Source organism: Globicephala melas, chromosome 12 (assembly GCF_963455315.2).
Source record: "Globicephala melas chromosome 12, mGloMel1.2, whole genome shotgun sequence".
Classification (NCBI taxonomy): domain Eukaryota; kingdom Metazoa; phylum Chordata; class Mammalia; order Artiodactyla; family Delphinidae; genus Globicephala; species Globicephala melas.
In genome coordinates, this window is record NC_083325.1 from 69,314,624 (window position 1) to 69,339,919 (window position 25,296).

Sequence of the window (25,296 nt, forward strand, 5' to 3'; positions counted from 1 at the left end):
GCGGGCTCGGTGCGCCTGCGCCTTGCGCGTCTGCGAGACCGGGTTAGGCGGCCCGCGGCAGCGATAGGGAGGCTTGTGTGTAGTTACAGTTTCTGCAACCCGGCGGCTGTGAGAGGGGTCTGGAGTCCTCCCGGCGGCGACCGGACCAAAGTCAACAGCGACCGTAGCAGCAGTCGAAGGCCGGGCGGCATGTCCCCGGTGCCTCGGCGCAGACAGTGAAGCGCTGGGCGAGCGGGATGGGTCGGCGCCGGGCGCCAGAGCTGTACCGGGCCCCGTTCCCGTTGTACGCGCTTCAGGTCGACCCCAGCGCTGGGCTGCTCATCGCTGCGGGCGGAGGAGGCGCCGCCAAGACCGGCATAAAGAACGGCGTGGTGAGTACAGTGCCCCTGGGGCCGGGTCGCGCCACGGGCTGAGGGCGATTCTGGGAGGGTCTGGGGGCGGGCCGCACCCCTGCTTCGGACCCGGCCCCTCCCGGGTGGGAACCCCGGCATGCCGGGCGTCCCGGCGCGAATTTCAATCGAGAACTCACCGGTCAGTTGAGAGGCTCCTAAGGTAAAGTGAAAACTGCACACGGCGCTACCTAGGCACGAACGCTTCAGTTCGACCTCAGGATTAGCACCAGGGGTCTTATCCTGGCTTTTTCCAGGGGGACTACATAGACTTGTCTGCCAGACTAATAGCAGCGGCGAGTGAAATAGAAGCTAGGGTTTCTTCACTCTTCTGAGCGTCATCACATTGTCCTGCAAACTAGAGCCTTGCTTGCTGTACAGATTCGTGAGGCTCAAAAAAGAAAAAGATTGCAAAAAGTCTTTTAAACTAGAAAGTGTAGTTAGCAAAGGGGTAGGGCATCAGACTATAGGATGTAAGTTTGCCCTTGAGGTGCTCTCTGAACCTCACCCTGGTTCCCTCTCCCACAGCACTTTCTGCAACTGGAGCAGATTAATGGGCGCCTTAGCGCCTCCTTACTACACTCCCATGACACAGAGACACGGGCCACCATGAACTTGGCGCTGGCTGGTAACATCCTTGCAGCGGGGCAGGATGCCCACTGTCAGCTCCTGCGCTTCCAGATCCATCAGCAGAAGAGCAAAAACAAGGCAGGGAAGGCAGGTGAGAGCCCCCTCTCTAGGTTTGGGAGGAGGGTTAAATAAGTAAGATCTCTCTCATCTTGGTCTCTGATGAAGTGGGGCTGGAAGTGGGGTTATGGTAGCAGGCGAGAAGTTCGATGTTCACCACTAGAGAGGGGGCCAGTACTACTTACTTGAGAAACCTGGAACCTGGCAGGCTGTTTGTGTTGCAGGTTCCAAGGAGCAGGGGCCTCGACAAAGGAAAGGGGCTGCCCCAGCAGAGAAGTCTGGAGCTGAAACCCACCAGGAGGAGATAGAATTCAGCGTAGAGAATTTGCAGGCGGTGCAGACAGACTTCAGCACTGATCCACTGCAGAAAGTTGTATGCTTCAACCATGATAGTACCCTGCTTGCCACTGGAGGGACGGATGGCTACGTTCGTGTCTGGAAGGTGTGGTTTTGGGAGGTTAGAGGATGAGTGTCAGTAGCAGCAAGGCCAGAATTGTGAGAAACTGAACATGGGTTCTGGGGAACTTGTGAGTGAAGCCTGCACTGAGCGGCCATTAGTAGAGAAGAGGGGTGAGTATCATTGCGCTCTTGCCAGGTACCTAGGCTAACTGTGGTGGTGGTTTGGCTGCAGGTACCCACCTTGGAGAAAGTTCTGGACTTCAGAGCCCACGAAGGGGAGATTGAGGACCTGGCTTTGGGGCCTGATGGCAAGGTGAGGAGTTGAGAGGGCGGAGAAAGTAGGTGATTATGCTGCTTGCCCAGTAAGTGGATCCCCTAACCGTCCATCCTTGGAATCTTGATTCCTGACTAGTTGGTAACTGTGGGCTGGGACCTTAAGGCCTCCGTGTGGCAGAAGGATCAGCTGGTGACACAGCTGCACTGGCAAGAGAACGGACCCACCTTTTCTAACACGCCTTACCGCTACCAGGCCTGCAGGTGTGGAGACCCCAGAGGGTGGCTGAAGGAGGCACAGCCTAGATGTGGGGGAGTGGGAGGAGACTGGGGGGAAGCTGGGGAGGGTCGGAGCCCTGTCGGGTGTTACCCTAGGCGTCACCAGGGTGCAGGAGGGCACACACCTCTGAGGAGGGTTGGGCGGGCCCCAGGAGCTGAACAGCTTCTCGCCCGGCCCCCAGGTTTGGGCAGGTTCCAGACCAGCCTGCTGGGCTGCGACTCTTCACGGTGCAGATTCCCCACAAGCGTCTGCGCCAGCCCCCGCCCTGCTACCTCACGGCCTGGGATGGCTCCACGTTCTTGCCCCTTCGGACCAAGTCCTGTGGCCATGAAGTCATCTCCTGCCTTAGCGTCAGGTGTGAGACAGTGGTGGCTTGGCTGGGTATGGGGGCACCAGGGGGAGCTCAGGGAGACGTGAGTCCCTGAGGACTGTTGTTGCGGCACAGACTCCAGGACAGTGAGCATTTTATTGTTTGTTGCAGTGAATCGGGCACCTTCCTAGGCCTGGGCACGGTCACTGGCTCTGTTGCCATCTACATAGCTTTCTCTCTCCAGGTAATGAGTGGAGGTGGACACAGCCCTGAGGGCTTTTGGGGTGGGGATTCTAGGCCTGCTTCTGCACTGAGTGTGCAGGAAGGAGTCTGGCCCAGCCTGTAGCGGGAAAGTCTTCTGGGGGCAGAGGCCGTGTTTTCCGGAAGGAATGTTCCCAGTTGGGCCTTCCCTCACTAGTTTTCCTCCTGTCCCCAGCGCCTGTACTACATGAAGGAGGCCCATGGCATCGTGGTGACGGATGTGGCCTTTCTACCTGAGAAGGGTCGTGGTCCAGAGCTCCTTGGGTCCCAGGAAACTGCTCTGTTTTCTGTGGCTGTTGATAGCCGTTGCCAGCTACACCTGCTGCCCTCACGACGTGAGTCACTGGGGTGGGTGCAGTGGGGGAACCACCCCAGCCTTCGCTGTAGCGAAAACTTGCCTCCTGGAGAATGGGATACTTATCTGTAGCCACTACCCCCTTCTTGAATGGTTCTGTTCTCTGGGCTGTGATGCTCCTTTGCCTCCTGACTCCTTCCCTTCCCCCCTTGCAGAGAGTGTTCCTATATGGCTGCTGCTGCTGCTGTGTGTCGGGCTTATCGTTGTGACCATCCTGCTGCTCCAGAGGGCCTTTCCAGCTTTTCTTTAGCCTCCCTGCTCCCAGGGAGCCAGGGGCCTGGACACTGCCACCTTCTAGACCAGTGTGGGCCTACCACTGCTCGCTCCATCTGGGTCCACAGCTGAGGTTGCCTCTGATGAGACTAATGGGCAACGCCTGCCCTTTCCAGTGAAAGCTTGGCTGTGGCCCTGTGCGACACTGAGTCCTGGGAGCCTTGCATTCGTCATCTGTGGATCCGCCCAGGACAGTGGTGTCTGAAGGCCAGGCCACACCACCTGTCTCCTTCCCTCTGCCTACCAGAGGCTCCATAGTTGAGCTTGTCCTTTCTCCAGAAATATGTGAAGATGCCCAAGAACCTGGAGGCACTGCTCTCCTTCCTGCAGAAACAGTCGTTTTCTTCTCCTCCCCTTACAGCCTCGTGGCCAGTTGCTCTTCACATGAGCTCCTGGCATTTGCTGGGAAAAGCACTGGCCTGGGACTTGGTATTAGAGAAGGAAGGGGCGAAAGGAAGAACCAGGCAGTCATCTTGGGGTTCAGCTGGGTAGCTCCAAGCCAGCCAGGCCAAATATGCAGTAAACTCCTGGACAGTCTACCCTAGCCTTGAGAAAAGGGAAAATGAACTTCAGCGCATTAGGCAGGAAAAGTTGATATTTAATAAACAAGCGAAGCCTGAACTGAGGCTCCAGATGGTACTCTTGTCAGCTTTTGCCTCCCTCAGGAGGAGTGGGTGCCCTGAGGCTGAGCAGCTCTGCTGGGTGCTGGAAGATGGCTTTGGCATACGGATGCATGAGGCGGCTCACGTAGCAGTGCTGCCAGGGAAGCAGTCCTTCCGGGAAGCCGATGTGGCCACCCCGAGCTGTGACGAGCAGTGCAACGTGGGGAGAATGTTGGGCAGCCTGTAGGGGAAGGGCTAGGAGGCGTTGGAGAGGAGGTCAGGAGCCCTGGCCTCTGCTGAGAGCCCAGGCTCTTTCCGCTTGCACTGCATGGCCCATTTCCCCCGGGGCCTGAAGCGTCCAGATCCCAGGTGCTCGCTGTGGACCGGGGAGAAGGGGTCATCAGCTGCATTGAGGCAGAGCACAGGGAGCTGGATGGCATCTGCCTTGGTTCTTGGGCTTGCTGCTCGGTAATAGGCAGCACAGTCTTGATGTCCGAAGACCACAGTTGTGTAGCGCTCATCAAAGTGGTGGATTGTGTGGGCCTGCAGGTGGTGGCGGGTGGGATAGGCTAGGATGAGGAAAGGGAATAAGGTGTTGGAAGAACAGTTTTGGGCCGAGAGGGGAGAGTTGAAACACTCTACCTGTAGCACAAAGTCTACATTCACCACCTTTTCCATCACCTTTCTGTTTCTGCAAAAGAACACATAGGGTGGGACTTCCCTGGTGGCACAGTGGTTAAGAATCCACCTGCCAATGCAGGGGACACGGGTTCGACCCCCTGGTCCAGGAAGATCCCACAGGCCGTGGAGCAACTAAGCCCACGTGCCACAACTACTGAGCCTGTGCTCTAGAGCCTGTGAGCCACAACTACTGAAGCCCACATGCTCTAGAGCCTGTGCTCCGCAATGAGAGAAGCCACTTCAACGAAGCCCGTGCACCACAACAAAGAATAGTACCCGCTCGCCGCAACTAGAGAAAGCCTGCGCGCAGCAATGAAGACCCAACGCAGCCAAAAAGAAAAATTAAAAAAAAAGAACACATAGGGCTTTGGCTCTACTCCTGGACCTGACCCAGAGCCAGCCTCTGTCCTATCTCACGAGTGAGAAAATCAGATAGGGAACTGACCCGAGCACTGGGAGAACCTGGCATGTCTGCCATCCTACCCTGTCTGCTTCCCTTTTCCACTTGTCAAGACCCTACCGGTTCCCAGCTCGGCAGAGCCCAGCAGTGAGGTGCTGACTGAAGAGCAGTGAGTTCAGTGGGGTCTCCAGGGAGCAGGGGTCTCAGAGGTATCCCAGCATGCAGGTAGAGTCAGTGCTGCCACCAACCCCGCAGCCCGTCCCATTCGAGCCAGGTGGTTCAGCTAATATCCTGCAGGATTGGCCCAGGGGCCATGAAAGAAGGGTTTGTATTGGTGAGTTGGAACAGGAGAACGGGAGAGAACATGGAGGAGGAAAGAGAAAAAGGAAGACTGGGCCTTTGGGTTAAGTGCAGGCAGCCTTGACCCTCTGAGAGAGATGCCCACAGCCAGCAGTGGAGCTTGGAAGTAGCGGCTCTTTATGTGGTTCACGACTGTCTCCAGATCTTCAGTGTTGCTGGCACAGAGGGCCCTGTAGGTCTGAGGCAAACCGGATCACTGGGTAGGGAAGGAGGCCCTGACCAGAAGGCAGAAAAGTGAAAGGACTCAAGAAATGGAAGACAGGTAGGTTGGGGCCCAGGGTCTCTGAAGGGAGCGGGGTGAAGGGCCACTACGAGGAAGGTTATTAAATACGATAGCCCTGGGGCACACACAGGTACATGTTAGGCAGACCCTCCGTAAGGGCTCCTCCCCTTTTGGTAGGTTTCAGAAAGGCCTCCGTCAAAAGGTGCCCTTCATATGGTACCTCCTCCCTATAGCAGGGTCTGAATTGACCCTCCCCCGACCCCCAGCACACAATTCTAAGTTATCAGACACCACCCAATTCTGCTGGGCTGTGTCCATCCTTACCTATAGCCATCCTCCAAAGCTTGGTCAACTAGTGCAAGATATATGTCTCCTAACAACTGCCCGTGATACCAGGAAGCAGCAATAACAATGGCTGGGTGGTAGGGTCAGGATATTGACTGCTGTTAGGCTGCTGGCCCAGTCTAGGAGGAGCTGTCCGCTATCCGGGGTTTCGAGAACTTCCCTGTGGTTTTGGAGAAAAGGGCACAGAAAGATACTATTAGGAACTCCATGTACTTCGAAAGATTTTACGCCCTCTCCCTCCCCAAACAACTCCCACAAGTTACCAGCATCATTTGAGGGCATGCATTATGCAAAACATTAAGACTGTAACGAGGTATAATGGGACATAAAAGATTTGAGTATTACCTTATGGTTGTGCAATTACATAGCCTTTCCATATAGCCACTCTGGTTACCCTTAGCACACTGAGGTAGATGGGTCAAAGGTTACCCCCATTTTAAAAGAGGTACACGAGTAGGATTCCCCTGTACTTGCAGCTTCGTGTTCACCCCCATCTGTCCCTTCTTACCTTGAGTAAGGGGCTACAGGCGGAGACTGCAGTAAGACTCTGAAGATGGTTTGTAGCCGCCCCTCAAAACACCAGAGCGTAGGGTAGAAAGTCTCCACAGTGACTGGACAGTGTCGCTCCAGGAAGGCCAGAAACTGGGACCCAGTCACCAGTTGTGGCCTCTAGTCACACAACACAATGTGCCTCACTCCCCTGATTTTTGCACCAAGCCAGTGAGGTACCTGATACTGGAGTGACCCCTTTCCAGAGGCCAGCCTGCAGGGCACTGCTTTGGGCGTGAGAAATCTAGCATACCTCAGTCTGGAATGGTCAAGTCACCTCTGTTAAGATAGTCCCACTAGGGCCCCAACTCCAGTCCTAGAGTGTCACCTCTCCAGAATTGCCCCTGAACCGACTTCCACACTCAACCTATCCATGCCCCAAACCCATTTTGGAGAGAGTAGGTAATATAAGTTGCCCAGCTGATCTGCAGGAAAGGTTGGGATCCTGGACAGAGGCTGAAGAAATGCAGCACCATTTAATCTGTGACTTTTGCCTTTTGAATTGTCTACACTTCTGCCAGTTGAATTATCCACACTCTCGTCTCAAAACTAGCTCCGGTCACGCTGGCTCCTTCTGATTTTAGCATTCCATTGTTGCATATTCCCATTCCCTGTTGCATGTGCTCGCTGCTGAAGGGCTTCTTTGTACCGCACCACCTCATTTTCTTACCTAACAGCCCCTGCTGTTAGACCATGCTCTAAAGGAGGAATAGTCCCAATGGGAACAGATTTTCTCTTTCTTCATGCCAGCCAGGAGGAAGGTAACAGGGATAGGATGGTGGGCCAGATGAGGTCATTGGGCACTTAGCCCTATCTTTCAACCTCTCTGCTTGGTTCTCTGGATACACATCAGGTGAATGAGAGGGCCCAGCCACAGAGAAGGCTTATGAAGGGGGAGTATGCTGTACAAAGACAGAAGGCCTCAGACTCAAGAAATAGAAATTGCATTTCTGTTGCAGGCCTAAAGGGACCCAAGGACCAATTCCTATTTCTTCTTGCAGTCAAAAGGGGCTACGTAAATTATGAACTAGAGAGGCCAGGTTGGTACTGTGACTGTTGTGACTCGTACCCTGGGCCTTAAGCCCTGGAATAATAACACCTGTGATTCATTGTATGCTATTTGCTGGCACTAGGCTAAACCCAACCTTATTATAAGAAACTATGACAGGTTAAGTTGTTTGCCCAAAGTCACACAGCTAGCAAAAGGCAAAGTGGAATAATAATTATGATATTAGGCAAAATATTCTCTGACATAAATTCTACCAATATTTTCTTAGGTCAGCCTCCCAAGGCAATAGAAATAAAAATAAACAAATAGGACCTAATCAAGATTACATCTGCTTTTGCAGGTCAAGCTTTTTCTAATCAAGCTTTTGCACAGCAAAGGAAACCATAAAATGAAAAGTCAACCTACAGAATGGGAGAAAATATTTGCAAACAATGAGACCAACAAGGGCTTAATTTCTAAAATATACAAACAGTTCATACAACTCAACAACAAAAAAAATAAACAACCCAATCGAAAAATGGGCAGAAAAAAAAAAAAAAGGGCAGAAGACCTAAATAGACATTTCTCCAAAGAAGAAATATAAATGGCTAATAGGCACATGAAACGATGCTCAATGACTCTAATAGCAAAATGCAAATCAAAACTACAGTGAGGTAACAACCCACACCAGTCCGAATGGCCATCATTAAAAACTCTACGAATAACAAATGCTGGAGAGGATATGGAGAAAAGGGAACTCTCCTACACTGTTGGTGGGAATGTAAGTTGGTACAGCCATTATGGAGAACAGTATGGGGGTTCCTCAGAAAACTAAAAATAGAATTACCATATGATCCAGCAATCCATACAAAATATATCCATACAAAATTCTAATTCAAAAAGATACGTGCACCCCTATGTTCATAGCAGCACTATTCATAATAGCCAAGACATGGAAACAACCTAAATGTCCATTGACAGATGAATGGATAAAGAAGATGTGGTACATATATACAATGGGCTACTACTCAGCCGTTAAACCCCCCCCCACACACACACACATTTGCAGCAACATGGATGCAACTAGATATTACCATACTAAGTGAAGTCAGAAAAAGACAAATACCATATGATATCACTTATATGTGGAATCTAAAATATAACACAAACAAACCTATCTACGAAACAGAAACAGACTCGGACATAGAGGACAGACTTGTGGTTGCCAAGGGGGAGGGGGTTGGGGGAGGGATGGACTGGGAGGCTGGGGTTAACAGTTGTAAACTTTTATATACAGGATGGATAAACAACAAGGACCTACTGTATAGCACAGAGAACTATATTCAATATCCTATGATAAACCATAATGGAAAAGAATATTTAAAAAGATTGTATATAAATTGTGTAACTGAATCACTTTGCTGTACAGCAGAAATTAACACAACATTGTAAGTCAACTATACTTCTATTAAAAAGTGTAAAAAATAATTATGATATTACCACCAATACTAGTAAGATTTGTTGCATGCTCCTTATGTGCCAGGTATTGTGCTAAGCATTTTACATGATTATATCCTATAACCTTCACAATAGCTCTTTGAGATAGGTACTGTGATCCCCCTGTGGGAACGTGTTTGAATATTGAGTAAGTTGTCAAAGGTCACAAAATGTGCCAAAGCTAGGTAGCAGTGGAGCTGGGATTGAAACTAAGAGTTTGTGCTCTTAGTCACTTTACTATAATACCTCCTAGTTGCCAAGATTTTGAGTTATCAGTTTATTAAATCCTTGGTCAAACAGCTCAGTTGTGTAGAACAAGGTGCCAATAAATCACAGGTTTGATGTATGTGGGTTAGTTTCATTTTAATTCTAGTGAAGTGTTTCTTGACTTATCCCTGAGAATTAATTAGTTAAATGCCATTAGTCACTGTGGATGAATCAGTTCCAATCCATTACCATGCTGGACAATCCAAACTGCATGTCCTCAGAGTGTCCAGAATGACACTTTCTCTGCATTTAAACCAGTATTTGGAAATCAAAGAAGGATTTGGAGTATAAAGTGGCAGAGGTCTCTGACTTCTCTGTGGCTGGTTGTAAGCAAAGGAAAATGTTTAGTTCAGGACAGCTCTGTTCTGAAATGACTGACTTTCCAAATCAGGCATATAAGGTAAGGTTTATAGGGTATTGTGAGGTTTGGGTTTTTAAAATTGTTTTACTAAGGCAAATGTATTCTGTAAACAATACATAGGATGTATAAAGCTCTGAAAATACAGAAAAGTTGAGGTAACATTAAATTTCCCTATAGATCATTTTAAAGGGCTTGAATCAATAGGTTTCTTGTTAGACTCAGCTACTTAGAACCGAGTTTAATGAAAATTAAAAGATTTAGATTTTAGTGGCTATGTAAATTACATAAATTTCAGTGAGAATAAAATTTCCAAGTTCATCAAAATCATCCTCTTCGGATTTTTCCATTGCACTCTACATGGAGAGCCTAGAACTTAAAACAGGGCTGAATCAGCAAGGACAGTTAGGGTTATCCATTAGTCCTGAGCTAGGCGGGGAACCTCTGCCAGTCCTTAAGACAAGCAAGGTCCTACTAAGCTGATGGGATGATGGTGGGAGTTAGCCACCACACCACCAACTGGTTCCTTCATTCAGAGCAGCTAATGAGAAGCTCATCTAGACTGCCTAAAAAGAAAAAGATAGTGTGCGTATCTCCCTGACAGCTCAGGATGCCTTCCACCCCGCTTTTCTGCAAGTGTCTGTCCACATCATCGGCAGCAGCACCCCTCCGATGACTGAAAGGCCCAGCTGGCATGGGGAGTACGCGGGATGCAGAGAATCCAGGCAGGCAAAGAACCGACTCTCCGTTAGGTGATAGTAGCAAAGCTGAGCCTGGCTGGAGCGCGGGGCCGGAGTGGTGGTGGGGCTGTGGCGTCAAATTTCACCTGGGCCAGGAGACCCCACCCAGCCAGCCTCCACAAAGGGCTCGAGCCCCGGCTGGAAGCTGCCCTCAGACTCGAGTTACCTACACCCGCCGGAGAGAGCGCTGGACCCGCACCCACCGGGGCCACCCATGCCCAGTAGTAGCCCAAGTAGAGGGCACCGCCTAGTCCCAAAAGCAGAGAGAATGATTCTGTCCAGGTGTCATCTTGGGGGCCCAGGGAGGAGCTCAGCCTCTCGCGTTGCTGAGTCTCCACTCCCAAGTTCTTGACCGGCTCTGACACCTGAGCTTCGATTAGTGGGCCTTCAGGTGCGCGCTGGGCCCCGCCCATTACACGCCATTGGACAGCCTGTGCGGGTTCCGCCCGCACTGCCCGGCGATTCGGGGACCCAGGCCCCGCCCACCGCCCGTGCTCCCGGCGGCGGGCGTGGCGAGGGCGGTGCTAGGGCGGTGCTAGGACGTCGAGCGGGTGTGTGTACCGCGCCTGGGCAGTCTGCGCGGAGCTGACCCCAGTGTCTTGCGAACGGCCTCTACGGCTCCTGCCTCCGCTTCGCGATCACCGGCCCTGCGGCCTCTCGTAAGGACTAGCGGCCTTCCCCGCAGCCGCCATCTTGAGAGGCAGCTCCAGCTCCGTCTTCCTCAAACCCTGCCCCGGAGCGGCGAGTCTGACAGCCTGGCCAGAGCCCCCCAGCCTCTCAGTCAGTCACACACAGGGCACAGCCACTGACGTGGTCACACCACTCCACTCCCGTAGTGTTCAGTCACTGACAGTGGCCCTCACACACTGGACACGATCATTCACACCGACACGCCACAGTGTCACGTAGTCAAGTTTCAGCTACTTGAGTGAGTGCCATTCCGCACAGAGTCACACACACATGGGTTAAAGCCACTCGTCCAGTGTCACTCTACGCTGCCTCATACAATCCCTGTCACAAGTACAATAGATACTTACTCATCACCCACTGTGTACCAGGCACTTGGGATGCTGTTCCTGTCTTCATTGGGATATGGAAACAAGTAAGTAATCTACTAGAGCAATGACTCAACCTTGACTGAAGATTGGAATTATCTGTGAGTTTCTAAAACTAGCGGCGCCCAGGCCCTGCCCGCTGTTATGGTTGGTCTAGAGAGGAGCCTAAGTATTAATAACAACTTTAAATCTCTCTGGAAGACTCAAATGTGTAATCAGGGTTGAACCCCTGCAACAGAGCATGGTGGTAGATAAGGGAAGTACTAGCTGCAGTGGGAGCCCCGGGGAGGGTGCCCAGACTCCATGGATCAGAGAAAGCACACCCAGATATTAAATGACAATACATTTAAGGCGAAATCAAAAAATAAGTAGTAGTTTCCAAGACAAGGTGGAGGAGGGGAGAGAGTAATTGTTCCAGGAGAGGGGAGAGCACAAGCAAAAGCCTGGATGTGAGAGACTTCTTAAAGGAACCAAAAGAAATTTGGTGTTGCTGGAGCATGTGAGATGGTCAGGAATCAGGTTGTGGGCAGCTGCATAAAGGATGTTAGGCTTTATCCTAAGGGTGGAGGAAAGCCATCAGAGTTTTAAGAAGGGGTGGGCGACATGATCAGAGTTATATTTCAGAAGAATCATTCAGGCTACTTTGAGAATGGATTGGAGGGGGATGAAAAGCAGGCTAATTAGGAGGCTGTTAACAGAAATTTGGCGTGGACCAGGGCTGCCTGGACTGGGGGAAGGCTCAGGAGAGGAGTGAAGATCTTTAAGATAGGAGGCAGAACTGATAGGACTTGGTAGTAGGTTGGAGGTGGGGGAAGAAGGAGGAATCATGGACGACCCCGTTTTCTGACTGCATAGATTCAGGGATGCATGGTGGTAACATTGGGATAGAGAAGCGGGGGGAGGGGAAGTTTTGAGGAGGAAGATGATGCATTCTGATTCAGACACGTCTGGGGTGCTGGTAGGTGTTCTAATTGTGTTTTCTTAGATTCTGAATTTGTCTCTTTGGCATCCATTAATCACAGGACCAAACTAACAGCCAAAGTTGTTCACGTCTCCCCTGCAATCCAGAGGCCCTACTCTGAACCACTTCCTTTATCCAACTCTCACACACCAAACCAATATTTTCCCTTTCCTAGATAAACCCAGGACCAGGGACCAGTCAACTAGCGACAGCCCCTATGCCCCAAAGCTCTCTGAAGTTATTAAAACTAGCCAACCCTAAACTGTTTAACCTGCCTCGTCTTGCTTTTCTAGTTTAATAAAAGCTGTGGCCTCTGCCTTCCCCTTGCTCCTTTCTGCCTTCTGACCTACACTGGTGCTTCCCTCTGTGGTCCTGTGTGGTGAGCTGTGCCTCTTCTTCCTGAGGGAACTGTAACATTAAACTCTTCTTTCAGTGGCATTGACCTCTCTGTGTTGTCACTCAGTCACCTTTAAAAATTAAGATCCGGCACAAATCAGTAGGCTGTTCAGTTCCTGAAGTGGCCTGGGGCTCAGAGATTGGAATTTGAGATATGGTAGTTATCAGCATTTAGATGATATATTAGCTTGCAGGGTTGCCATAACAAAGTGCTGCAAACTGGTTGTCCTGAACAACAGAAATTTATTGTTTCACAGTTCTGGAAACTGGAAGTCCAAGATCAAGGTGTCAGCAGGATTGGTACCATCTGAGAGCAGTGAGGAAGAACTTGTTCCGTACATCTCTTCTAGCTTCTGGTGGTTTGCTGAAAATCTTCAGCATTCCTTGGTATGTAGAAGCTTCACTCCAATCTCTGCCGCATCTTCACATGCTGTTCTCCTTGTGTGTGTGTGTGTGTGTGTGTGTGTGTGTGTGTCTCCAAATTCCCCTTTTTATATGAACACCAGTCATATCGGATTAGGTTCTACGCCAGTATGACCTCATCTTCACTAATTATATCTGCAACTACCCTATTTCCAAATAAAGTCACATTCTGAGGTATTGGGGGGTTAGGACTTCAACATATGAATTTTTGAGGGACACAGTTCAACCCATAAGAGATAGTGATGGAAGCTACGTGAATGGAAGAACACATGAGCAGATGGGGCATGAGGAGAGAGCCCAGAGGAACTCCGACACAGGAAGAAACTAAGAAAAAATGACTAAAGAGAGAGGAATGGTATTGCCGAAACCAATGATACCATGACCCAAGGAGGTAGTGTCCAGCAGTATCCACCTGCCCACCACAGGAAGGAGGACAGGGTGACTTTGATGAGAGTCAGTTTGTTGTTGTGGATGGATGCTGATGGGAAGGAGCTGATGGGGAGGGAGAAGTTGAAGATTCCAGAGAGATAAGAAGTCGTGCACTCAAAGAACTAAGTCTTTGAGCCAGTGGGTGAGGAAGTAGTCTGAAGCCTGGGTGGAGGAACTGGCTGCTCTGAGAAGACTGGTGACACTGCGTTTTGACCACAAAGCTATAGCCACACACTGCAACGCTGTGCTGGCAAACGGCTGCCACTGTCACCCTTAAGCTGATACTTTCCCAGTCCCCCCTCCCCCACCATGGCTCAGATGGAGCCACTTCTCAGTGATGTGCAGTCACAGTCACACAGTGATACCTTCACCGGAAACCGACAGTCACGGGTGTCACTTGAGCATCACAACTCAGGAGGAGTTCAGCCAGATACCCTAACAGACACACCACTCACATCCTGTACGGTCACACACCCGGACAGTCCCGCATTGGCCATACTCTCTCAAGTGCTGCCATACTGGATACACAGCCACACGAAACACCCCCTACCGTGTCACAGGTCTCTCATCCACGCAGCCACATACACCAGTCACAATCACAGGCTAACAGTAAGTCACATTCTATCTTGTCACACACATCTGGGTCCCAGCAGGGAGTGAGCGCCCAGTTAAACGTGCTTCTCGTTACGCACCAGCTTCATCATCTGTCTCTTTGCCTCTCTCTCTCTAGTTGTCTGTACGCACACACTCACGCACACGCTCTCCCTCGCCCGGTGCGGGCCGCAGAGGGCCGGGGTCTGCGGGCCAGGCGCGGCGAGGCGGAGACCCAGGCCACGGCGCTGGCGCTCCGGACTCTGCCCGGGCCAGGGCGGCGGCCGCAGCCGGGAGGGCTACGTGGAGCAGCCACGTGGAGCGGCCCGGGGGAGGGCCGGGCGGCGGGAGCCGAGGCGCGGCGGCCGCGGCGGCGCACAGCCTCGAGCGACGACCCAGCCGGACCCGGCCAGAGCCGCGCCGCGCCGCCGCAGGTGGGTGCGATCCCCGCCCGGGGCTGGCGGGCTGGGGGCCGGGGACCCCGCCGCGGGCAGCCGGGAATACTGGGCGCCGCGGGGCGGGACCGCGGGCAGGGGCGGTCTCCTGGCCTCCAGGTCGGAGGCTGAAGGCGCAGTCCCTCCGCATCCCCTGCGGCTCGGACGCCGCCGGAGCGCTGGCTCTCGCCTCTGGGCGCCTCTCCGAGGTTACCCCTGAGAGCACGTAGAGGGAGGGCCTAGAAAGCAAGGCCTGAGCTCCCTCGCTGTGATGAGGGGGGTTCACAGTCCCCCAAGGGCTTTTCCCTCCGGTGTCTCATTCGTTGCTCTTGACAGTCCCGGGGGGAGGGGAGGCTGGCAGGAGTTTCATCCTCATTTGACAGCGGAGGAAAAGGGGGACCGGGGAGGGGCCGAGGTTATCACCCAGCTAGAAGTGGCAGGGGGAGCCCAGCTCTCAGGTGTGGGACCCATTTGGCTGTATAGCCAGTGCCTCTTCTCTTGCGCCGGGGGGTGGGAGGTGCTGGGAGTCACAGGCGGCCCTGGAGAGATAAGTTAAGGGAGAGGATTGAGCTCAGAATTACTTCTGACAGTTCGAATTAGGCAGAAATGGAATGCGTGCCCTGTGGGTGGTAGGCTCCTGTCCTGGAAAGTCCAGTGGAGGCTGATGGCCACTGACAGGCATGCTGTGCAAGCAGCTTTGCACTGGATGGGAAGTCAAGCAAGAGAAAAGGCCCCGCCACATCCTAGAGTCTCTGAAATACTCAGAGAGCATCTACTCACTGCCATGCACCCAACCTACATTATTCCACTGCATCCTCCCCAAGCCCCTACAAGATAGATACCACTATCCTCATTTTTAAAAGTGAAGATCCCAGAGCTCAGAGACACGGAGACACCTGCTGAGATCACACTGTTAGTACTGTGAGAGGCTGGATTTGATCAGAGGTCTAACTGCAAGGCCAGGCTTTCCTCCCATGCACTGGTGCAAAGACTTGAAGAAATCAGAGGCTAGAAGATCATTGTGAGTAAGTGTGTGTGTGTGTGTGTGTGAGTGTGATGTGAATAACTTTATTGAATTATATCACAACTCTAGCGATTGTGGTGGCTTTTCTGTGGTCATTAGGGTAAATTATGTTTATGCACGTTATAGAAAATGATGAACGTTTTTATTTGACAGGCCGTTGTTCAATAGCTGCTCTATTTCTGTTGCTTATAAAAGCTTTTGTAAATACTGTAGTGAGAAATGTGAAAGTGTGAAGCAATCACATTACACCAACCTCATTACACATTACTTGAGGTGCCTTAGCCTGACTTCCTTTAAATAATAGAGGTGAGTTACCTGTACTAAAAGTGCCATGTTTGGAAGCATGACTTAGGAGAATATTACTGAGATGACACTAAAAGTTCACATGCAATTATTTGTTTCTGAAGTGGACTGAAACCAGAGTGCTAGGGTTGTCAGGAGAGCGCAGGATGTTCCAGGTAAAGGGTGGGACAGCTTGGGCAAAAGCACTGCAAAGTGAAAATGAAAAGTATTTCACAGACTCCAGTAACCCCTCTGTCTGAAGCAGAGCGTTAGTATAGTGGAGCACTGGAAGATGAGTCTAAAATGGTAACTTGATATCTGATTGTAGAAGGCCTTAAATGTCCAGGTGAAGACTCTGGACTGTAATAGAAATAGGGAGCCATTGAAGGTTTTGGAGCAGTGGAGTTCCAGCAAAGGAAGAGTACTCTATGTATGGAGGGTTCTTTAAATCGAAAAGATAGCAGAGGCAGGGACAAGAATAAGAGACTCCTTGTGCAATGAGTAATTCATTATCCACTTAGTATTCACTGTAACTCTGTGACGTAAGGACTATTATTATCTCCATTATGCAGATAAGTTTAGTGAGGGTAATTAACCTACCCGAGGTCACGGGGACAGTCTGTGGTGGAGCTGGGATTTGAACCTAGGTCTGGCTGGTTCCATAGCTCTGTCCTCTGTCCACTGCACATGCTGAATAGTTGCACACATGGGACATAGGACCAAGAGGAGGAGAGTAAGAGTAATTCATGTGGGCAGGTTCAGGACCAGGTCTTACTTTTCAGGGCTCAGTGCAAAAATAAGATTAAGAATTTCAAGACAGAGACAGCAGAGCATTAGACTAAGCCCAGGGCCCTTTTGAGAGCAGGGCCCTGTGTGACTGCCAAGAAGGCAGTTCCAATCATTATGACAACTTGACAAATCACCTCAAAACTCAGTGGCTGAAAACAATAACATTGACTTTGCCTATGAGAGTACATTCTGGGTAGGGCAGAGAAGGCAAGCTCAATTCTGCTCCATCAGTGTTGGCTGGGGCAGCTCGAAGGCTGGGGCTTGGAATGATCTACAGGTTTGCTCTCTCACCTGCCTGGCCCTTGGGTGGGGAAGCGAGCAGCTGGAGGCTAGAGCAACTGGGGCTCCTCAAGCATCCCTGTCCCTATGTGCTCTCTCCACATGGTCTTTTCAGCGTGGCAGACTTCTTCCTTGGCGGTTCAGAGCTCCAGAGAAGCATATCTGCATGTCAAGAGAGGGAGAGAGAGAACCAGAAACAGGCATAAACCGTGTTGCCTTTTATGACTCAGACTTGGAGGTCCCATGGTGTCATTTCTGCTATTTGTTTGAAGTGAGTCGCTGAGTCCAGATCATATACAAGGAAAGGCAAATTTAACTCCAGCTACTTCCCACAAGAAAGAATTGGTAGATGTTTTTCAAACCAGCACAGTTGGCCTAATGAGTGACTGGATTCGTGGGATCCGATAGGTGTTTCCCCTCTATCCCTGAACTGCTACCACCAGAGTCATTCTTTGTTGTTTCCAAATGTCCTCTTTTAAAAGGCAACTCCTAGTGATGATAACACATTACGTCTGGATAATAGGTTTTGACAGCTCTGAGGGATTTAAATTACTCCTGTGCCTCCTGTTAGCCTAGGTCCTGGCAGTTAACAGATGGGAGGAGAAAGCAATTGGAGGGTATCCAGGTGGGAAGACCAGGATGGTGTGAAGCTACCACAGAGCAATCCAGAAAAGCTTCTGGAAGGAAGATGCCTTATCGTATAACCAGGCACTGCGCTTTACACGTCTTGTCTCATTTAATCCTCACCACACCCCAAGAGGTGCTCTCATCAACCTCATGTTAACAGACAGAGGTTCTGAAACACAGGAGGCACACAGCTAGTGAGCTGCAGAGCCTGGATTTGAATTTAGGCAGCCAGAGATTAGGGCCCATACCCTTAAACTTTGGGCTATGCCACCTACTCCTTAGCAATTCTGTGTTTCTCTGTTTTTCTCTTCATCATTGCTCTAACATTTGTATCATTTCCTACTTACATAAATATGTAAACTTTAAGGAGGAAAAATAATAGGTAATTTTACCTAATATTATCATCTTACTTATAAAATAGTGCCTCACATATAGTAGGTGCCCAATAAATATTGAAGAAATGAGTACCATTAGCCCTACTCTATAAACTTATATTTACACTTGCCTTCCCTACAAAGGCTCGCCTTCCTGGTCCTTGTCACTCAAGGTCTTGACTTCGACTGGTACTTCCCATGTTGTCCTCTGTGGCATCCAGTCCTGGGTCTATATCTTCTGGCCTTCTCCTTTTGGCCTCTTCTGGCCAGCTGGCCCTCTCAGTCATTTCGTGCCCCTCCTTCCACCTTAGAGCCTGGAGCCCTCAGACCCCTCTCTTTAAACCAGCAGCATGCTGGATACCAAGAACTGGGTGAGGCAGCCCTCCTGTCCACTTGCCTAGACCCTCTCTAAGCCATTGCTTCCTAACCGCCAAGAACACTGTGGGCAGGGCCTTCTCTCTAATCCTCACGGGTTAGGCACATAACTCTGCCATTCTTGGATTTCCACTCAGTCTCCGTGGGGTCTCTACGGAGATTTCTGTCTCCAGGCCTCTGCTGGGGGTGGGGGTGGTGAACTCCACCCTGCTGAAAATCCAAATAGCCTTGAACCCTGTTCCCTCCAGTCCTCCATCACTTGTCTTCTTGAACTTGATTCATAGTGTCTTTCATAATACAGAAGTTTAAACTTTTGATATGCTCAAATCTGTCAATTTTTTCCTTTAAAACATGAATTTGAAATATTTATCATTTAAAAAAATATTAATTTATTTATTTTGGCTGCGCTGGGTCTTAACTGCGGCATGCGGGATCTTCGTTGTGGCATGCGGGATCTTTAGTTGCAACATTCAGGAATCTTTTAGTTGCAGCATGCGGTCTCCTTAGTTGCGGCATGCGGACTCCTAGTTAAGGCATGCATGCAGAATCTAGTTCCCCGACCAGGGATCGAACCTAGGCCCCCTGCATTGGGAGCTTAGAGTCTTACCCATTGGACCACCAGGGAAGCCCCATGAAATATTTATCATTTTTAATGGCTCTGTCACATAATAGGATTTGCTTAATCATTGCCTAAATGTTACAGGTGTTAACAGTTCTTTGACTAATATTAATAGCACAGCTATAAATATCCTTATAATTTCTTTTCTGTTTGTGTTTTTCCTTACGTAATCCCCAGGATGATATTGTTGGGTAGGGGTTTTACGGCAGTTAATACACATTTGCAGATTACTCTCCAGAAATAGTTCACGTCTATAGTTCCTCAAACAATATAGGTTAATACTCACTGATTCAATTTCTTCAGTGGTTATAGGACTATTAAAATTTACTATTTATTTTGATGTCAGTTTTACTGTTAAGTTTTTCTGGGAAAATGGCTATATCTGCCAAGTTTGCAAATTTCTTCTATTCCTGTAATTATGTCCCCTTTTAATTCCTAATATTGTTTATTTGTGCCTTTTCTCTTTGTTCTTAATGAAAATTGTCAGGGGTTTTGTAGTTCATTAGTTCTTTTAAAGAAACACTGTAGTTTGACTTTATTGCTGCTCTCTATTATATTTTAAATTTCTTCTTTTATTATTCATTTCTTTTAGTTTCTTTAAGTTTATTCTTTTACTAGCTTCTTGAGTTGGAAGCTTAACTCATTAACTTTTGGCCTTTCTTCTAATATAAGTTTTTAAGTCAACCCAATTCTCCTATACATACATATATATATATATATATGTATGTATATATATGTGTGTGTATATATATGTGTATATATATGTGTGTGTATATATATGTGTATATATATGTGTGTATATATATGTGTGTATATATATGTGTGTATATATATATTCCCCCCACCCTTGCACCACACACCTTGTGGGATCTTTTTTTTTAAAAAAAATGTTTTATCTTTTCTCTCTTTTTTAAAAAAAATTTATTTATTATTTATTTTTGACTGCATTGGGTTTTCGTTGTTGCGTGTGGGCTTTCTCTAGTTGCGGCGAGTGGGGGCTACTCTTTGTTGTGGTGTGAGGGCTTCTCATTGCGGTGGCTTCTCCTGTTGCGGAGCATGGGCTCTAGGCTCGTGGGCTTCAGTAGTTACAGCACACGGGCTCAGTAGTTGTGGCATGTGGGCTCACTAGTTGCAGTGTGTGGGCTCAGCAGTTGTGGCTCACAGGCTCTAGAGCTCAGGCTTAGTAGTTGTGATGCACGGGCTTAGTTGCTCCACAGCATGTGGGATCTTCCCGGACCAGGGCTCTCACCCATGTGCCCTGCATTGGCAGGCGGATTCTTAACCACTGCGCCACCAGGGAAGTCCCGGCTTGTGGGATCTTAGTTCCCTGACCAGGGATTGAACCTGGGCCCTGGGCAGTGAAAGCGCCGAGTTCTAACGTCTTGACCACCAGGGAATTCCCCAACCCACTTCCCCTTTAATACTGCTTTAGCTACATACCTTGTTTTGATGTATGTTTTCCCAGTATTATACAATCCTCAGTATTCAACAATTTCCATTATGATATCCTTCTTTGACCCATATGTAAGTGTACCTTTTAAATTTTTTATATAAATGAGATTTTTACATCATTTTTGTTATTGATTCCTAATACAATTGCATTTAGTCATGTAACAGTATGAGACTGATTTTTTAATATTTGCTGAGCCATATTCTTTGGCCTATTGCTTGTCAGTTTTTATAAATATTCCACATGTGTTGAGAAGAAAATGTATTTGCTAAGTGACTGGAGTTGGGTTCTCTATTTGTTCATTAGCTCAGGCTTAGAAAATATTTTATTCAATCGTCTACATTCTTACTAATTTTTAGTCTGCTTAATCTTTCAAATACTGTATGAGGTATGTCAAATTCTCCCACCATAATGGCAGATTCGATTTTCCTGATTGTGTTTATGCCAGTTTTTTTTTAAGAATTTATTTGTTTTAGAATAGTTTTAGGTTCACAGCAAAATTGAGAGGTTTTCCGTATACGTCCTGCCCCACACATGCACAGCCTCATCCATTATCAACGTGCCCCACCAGAGGGGTAGAGGATGAACTGATGAACCTATACTGACACATCGTAATCATCCAAAGTCCATAGATTACCTTAGGGTTCACTCTTGGTGTTGTTTGGGTTTGAACAAATCTATAATGACACGTATCTATCATTATAATATCATATAGAGTATTTTCACTGCCCTGAAAATCCTCTGTGCTTCACCTATTCATCCCTTTCACGCCAGTCCCTGGCAACCACTGATCTTTTTACTGTCTCCATAGTTTTGCTTTTTCCAGAATGTCATACAATTGGAATCATACAGTGTGTAGCCTTTCCAGATCGGCTTCTTTCCCTTAGTAATATGCATTTAAGATTCTTCCGTGTCTTTTCATGGCTGAATAGTTCATTCCTTTTTAGCACTGAATAATATTCTTTGTCTGGAGGTACCACAATTTCTTTATCCATACACCTATCGAAGGGTATCTTGGTTGCTTCCAAATTTCGGCAATTGTGAATTAAGCTGCTATAAACATCTGCGTGCAGGTTTTTGTGTGGACATGAGTTTTCTGCTCCTTTGGGTAAATACCAAGGAGTTTAATTGGTGGATTGTATGGTAAGAACATGTTTAGTCTGGAATGAAATCACCTAAGGGTCTTCTAAAGCGACTGTACCATTTTGCACTCCCACCATCAATGAATGAGAGTTCCTGCTGCTCAACATCCTTGGCAGCACTTGGTATTGTCAATGTTCTGGATTTTTGGTCATTCTAACAGGTGATAGTGTTATGCCAGTTTTCGTTTTAGGTGTTTTGAGGCTATGTTATTAGGTACATACAGGTTCAGAATCATTATATCTTCCTAGGGGATTAAACTTTTGTGCATTTTGTCATGATACTTTTTTATCTATAATAATGCTTTTCACCTTAAATTCTATTTATTCTAATGTCAATAAAACTCTGCCAGCTTTCTTTCCTCTAGTATTGCTTTATATATCCTTCTTCCACCGTTTTGTTTTCTGTGACTTTACTTTTTAGGTTAATCTCTTGAAAATTGCATGTAACTTGTATGTTGTTTTATGTACCTTTTGATAATCTCTATTTCTTAACTGATGAGTTTATACAATTTATGTTTATTACAATTTATGAGTTTATACAATTTATGTTTATACAATTTATGATATACTTGGATTTTTTTTTTTTTTTTTTGTGGTACGTGGGCCTCTCACTGTTGTGGCCTCTCCCTTTGCGGAGCACAGACTCTGGACACGCAGGCTCAGTGGCCATGGCTCACGGGCCTAGCTGCTCTGTGGCATGTGAGATCTTCCCGGACAGGGCCACGAACCCGTGTCCCCTGCATTGGCAGGCGGACTCTCAACCACTGCGCCACCAGGGAAGCCCTACTTGGATCTATTTTTACCATCTTATTTTATGCTTTCTATTTGTCTTCCTTTTAAATTATTTTTTAGGTTCTTTTTTTTCCCCTATTATCTCCTCCATGATGCTTTTTTTTTTTTTTTTTGGTTGCGGCAGGTCTTAGTCTACAAACTATGTAGACTCACTATATCTGTTGGGGCCCACGTATGTCTAGAAAAACAGAGACAGTTTCTATGACTCTCAGGAGCTTCACCTTCTTGTGGACTTCCATGTTGTGCTGCTTCTTCCTCAAGGCAGCTCTACTTGCACAGCTACACATGTATCCACCTGTTGGCCAGTTGCCCACTGCCTCTAGGAAGAGCTCTTAGGAAGCTGATGTTCCCCCTGCAGTGGTCCTGAACCTTATCAGGGTCATGGAACTCTTTGAGAATCTGCTGAAAGCTACACACCTTTCTCCAGGAAAATTCAATGCCAGCCAAAGTGTAGGGTACCATTTCAGAGGGTTCCTGATCCTCTGCTCTAGACCATCAAGCACCTCATGATTTGTCTTCCTAAAGATGAGTTTGAGGTCTCAGCCTCAGCTCTGGAGGTCTTCTGCTTCCTCAGAAACTCACGATCATGTACACACTCCTGGGACTAACTGGAAAGCTTCATGCTCTGCACATTGATAGACACTCTGTTGGACTATTTTCATTTAATCAAGTGATGTGCTGCCAATGGGCCTGCACAATGTAGGTCTAAAGGAAGGTTTTTGTTTTTTTCCTTTCTATTGGGATCTGGTTTTCCTGTGTTTAATAAATAGCAATTCTTGGGACCACTGTTGGATTGACCCTGATTTGTTGTGTTTTCAAGCCCTACCTGAGTGTAGACCTATTTCAAGGAGTCTAGTCTCTTTTGATTTGTTCTTCAGTGAGTTTTTATACAAATACAAATACAGATACAAACCAACAATCTGTTTCCCTCCCTGTTTAAGGCTTGGTCTTTTTGTGACTCTGTGCACTTCTAATTTGGCCTTTTTCTCATCCTCTCTGAACTAGTTTCCACTCGTAAAATGAGTGGACTGAACTACATCATATGTGCTTAAACTGCACTTCTCCAAGCACCTGGGGGACTGGCAGGGCAAGAGTGGGATAGTCCTGCCCGCAGCACAGCTTCCCCCAGCACAAGTCTGCGTTATGCGCTTTACATGCTGGATCCGGAATAAGGTTTACTTTGAGCAAAGTTCCTGATGTCCGTGTGTGGCTCCTCCCTGCACAGGAGTCCTGTCACCTGGGTGGCAGGTAGAGGCAGGGAGAGAGGCGTTCCTGTCTAACCCACCAATTCCCCCTCTGTGGCAGACACTGCTTCCCTCTGATTCCCTAACCCCGTTTCCTACTTCCAGCTACAGGAAGGATGTTACCTGTGACGATGAGAACGTCAGTGCTGCTGCTGCTACTGCCCCTGAGTCAGGCTGTTCCCAAACACGGCACCACAAGGTAACGCGATTCAGAGGGCAGGGCTGTGGGCTGGGAGCAGGGGGGTCTCTGGAGAATCAGAGGTATGCTGTGGGCCCCTCTGGGAGGCGGAAGACTGGGTGTACGCTCCCTGACTTCTGTATCATCCCCACCACCTCAGCTTCTGCCTTGTGCCTGTTAGAGTGCCCTCTGCAAAGTGGGCATCGACACGTTTGCTGGACTCACTTGGAAACCGGGAGCTCATTTCCAATGAGATGTGAGGCTATAAGCTTGGGAAGGGGCTACAGTCCTCTTATCAAGACCTTATAGTGGAAGCTCCAAAGAAATAGAGATCATTAGCATATCACTTCTATTTTATTTGAATATCTTTCTTGAGGTTTTGTGTCTTAATATTATGCCGTGGGTATGCTGGGTGGGGTCGGGGGACGGATACAGCCACAGCAGCAAGGGCCGGCAGCAGCGACAAAAGTTGCTGTAGCAGCTCCTGCCAGCTCTCTGGCATCACACATCTGGACTGACTGGGGCCAACAGGGATCCCTGTCCAGAACTGCGAGCAAATTTTGAGCTTTAAAGACTGACAAAAAGCCCCTGAGCAGATCGAAACTACAAAACCAACATATATGCCCTCAACTTGGGGTAAAAAAGAGTCCACTTTGTGTCATGGAGCAAATCGGGTCTGTATAAAACTGGGCAGTGCCACCAGGCTCAGCCAGAGACCTGTCCCCCGCCTCCCAGCATCACAGAGGAAGGGCTGCCGTGATGCGTGTTGTCCTGCCGCCCACTGTGGTGGTTTCTCGGGTCTCCAACTTGTGTCTGCTAGGTGCGGCTTCCTCTGGCCTCCACCAAACCAGATGTTTTATTGGGATTTTCACTTACCATCTAAGCTAGGAATCTGCAAAGGCAGAGTCTGGGGAGTAAGTTTCTGCTTCTGAGGAGGCCAGAATGGCCTCCTCCCCACAAGGTTTTTGGGGACCTGGAGAAGCAGCTCCCTTTGGGTCTGGGGGGAGAACTCTACCAGGAGCTTGGGGATGGAAGGCTGTGAGGCTGGGCCCTCAGAGGAGGCCCTTTGCGAGGCCGGTGCTTCCCTCCCTCCTCCAGGCTGGACCCTGAAGTGCAGCATCCACCTCTACCCAACCCCTTCCAGCCAGGCCAGGAGCAACTTCAGTGAGTAGGCTGGGGTGGGGGGCACCCGAGGGCCAGGCCTGGGGCTGCAGACTGGCCTCTCGTGGACTGATTTTCCGCTTTTCTGAAAGACTTCTGCAGAGCTACCTAAAGGGACTAGAGAGGATGGAAGAGGAGCCGGAGCACATGAGCCGGGAGCAGGGTGAGGGGCTGGGCCGATAGGGCCCGTGGACGGGAGGCCCAGGGCAGCCAGAGCTGGGACTGACCTCAGGCCATCCCGCGACTCCTGCCTGATCCACCTGTCCCCTGATGCGTCTTCTGATCCAGCCTCTCTTCCTTAGTTCTCCTCTACCTCTTTGCTCTCCATGACTACGACCAGAGTGGACAGCTGGATGGCCTGGAGCTGTTGTCCATGTTGACAGCAACTCTGGCCCCTGGAGCTTCCGACTCTCTCACCACCAACCCGGTAAGCC

General features: G+C 48.9%; 4 protein-coding genes across 13 annotated transcripts in view; 2 read left to right on the forward strand and 2 right to left on the reverse strand.

Moving 5' to 3' along the window:
- On the forward strand, window positions 1–3,866 carry PREB (prolactin regulatory element binding). 2 transcript variants are annotated; one of them, XM_030858156.3, is made up of 9 exons: window positions 4–371; window positions 918–1,110; window positions 1,301–1,518; window positions 1,708–1,788; window positions 1,888–2,012; window positions 2,210–2,383; window positions 2,510–2,582; window positions 2,775–2,934; window positions 3,110–3,866. In XM_030858156.3, the coding sequence occupies exons 1-9, from the start codon at window positions 237–239 to the stop codon at window positions 3,202–3,204; spliced, it is 1,254 nt and encodes a 417-aa protein (XP_030714016.2). In that variant the 5' UTR covers window positions 4–236; the 3' UTR covers window positions 3,205–3,866. The 2 variants fall into 2 exon arrangements, with proteins under 2 accessions (XP_030714017.2, XP_030714016.2); XM_030858157.2 differs by lacking the exon at window positions 2,775–2,934 and having other exon boundaries at window positions 1–371.
- Window positions 3,131–14,458, reverse strand: ABHD1 (abhydrolase domain containing 1). Its single transcript, XM_030858166.3, is given in 12 exon segments — window positions 3,131–4,084; window positions 4,207–4,372; window positions 4,472–4,520; window positions 5,031–5,106; window positions 5,109–5,193; window positions 5,323–5,444; window positions 5,559–5,608; window positions 5,818–5,848; window positions 5,851–5,949; window positions 5,952–5,998; window positions 6,347–6,507; window positions 10,441–14,458. Coding segments are annotated over 12 exon segments (1,308 nt in total). The 5' UTR covers window positions 10,651–14,458; the 3' UTR covers window positions 3,131–3,872.
- CGREF1 (cell growth regulator with EF-hand domain 1) overlaps window positions 10,758–25,296 on the forward strand; it is a 17,792-nt gene continuing 3,253 nt past the window's right edge. The window contains exons 1-6 of one of the 2 annotated variants that reach the window (XM_060309603.2): window positions 10,758–11,339; window positions 12,907–13,036; window positions 23,629–23,722; window positions 24,800–24,865; window positions 24,955–25,025; window positions 25,165–25,289. In XM_060309603.2, the coding sequence (XP_060165586.1) occupies window positions 23,640–23,722; window positions 24,800–24,865; window positions 24,955–25,025; window positions 25,165–25,289 (345 nt within the window). In that variant the 5' untranslated portion in view covers window positions 10,758–11,339; window positions 12,907–13,036; window positions 23,629–23,639. Of the gene's footprint in view, window positions 11,340–12,906; window positions 13,037–14,271; window positions 14,527–23,628; window positions 23,723–24,799; window positions 24,866–24,954; window positions 25,026–25,164; window positions 25,290–25,296 lie in introns of those variants that run through there. The other variant, XM_030858164.3, reaches the window with a different exon arrangement.
- Window positions 14,628–25,296, reverse strand: part of KHK (ketohexokinase) — a 24,255-nt gene continuing 13,586 nt past the window's right edge. For 2 of the 8 annotated variants that reach the window (XR_009566248.1, XR_009566245.1), the window contains exons 8-9: window positions 16,913–17,062; window positions 15,672–16,522 (exon numbers count right to left, since the gene is read on the reverse strand). Coding sequence is in view for 2 of the 8 variants with exons in the window: in XM_060309598.1 (XP_060165581.1) it covers window positions 16,986–17,062 (77 nt within the window). In the remaining 6 variants the exon portion in view is untranslated. Of the gene's footprint in view, window positions 15,066–15,670; window positions 17,063–25,296 lie in introns of those variants that run through there. The other 6 variants (XM_060309601.1, XM_060309598.1, XR_009566246.1 and 3 more) reach the window with 5 other exon arrangements.

Coding starts and splice junctions, on each gene's coding strand:
- PREB (XM_030858156.3), top strand. CDS start 237: ATGGGTCGGCGCCGGGCGCCAGAGCTGTACCGGGCCCCGTTCCCGTTG. Junction 1,519..1,707: donor GCTACGTTCGTGTCTGGAAG/GTGTGGTTTTGG, acceptor GTTTGGCTGCAG/GTACCCACCTTGGAGAAAGT. Junction 2,583..2,774: donor ACATAGCTTTCTCTCTCCAG/GTAATGAGTGGA, acceptor TCCTGTCCCCAG/CGCCTGTACTACATGAAGGA.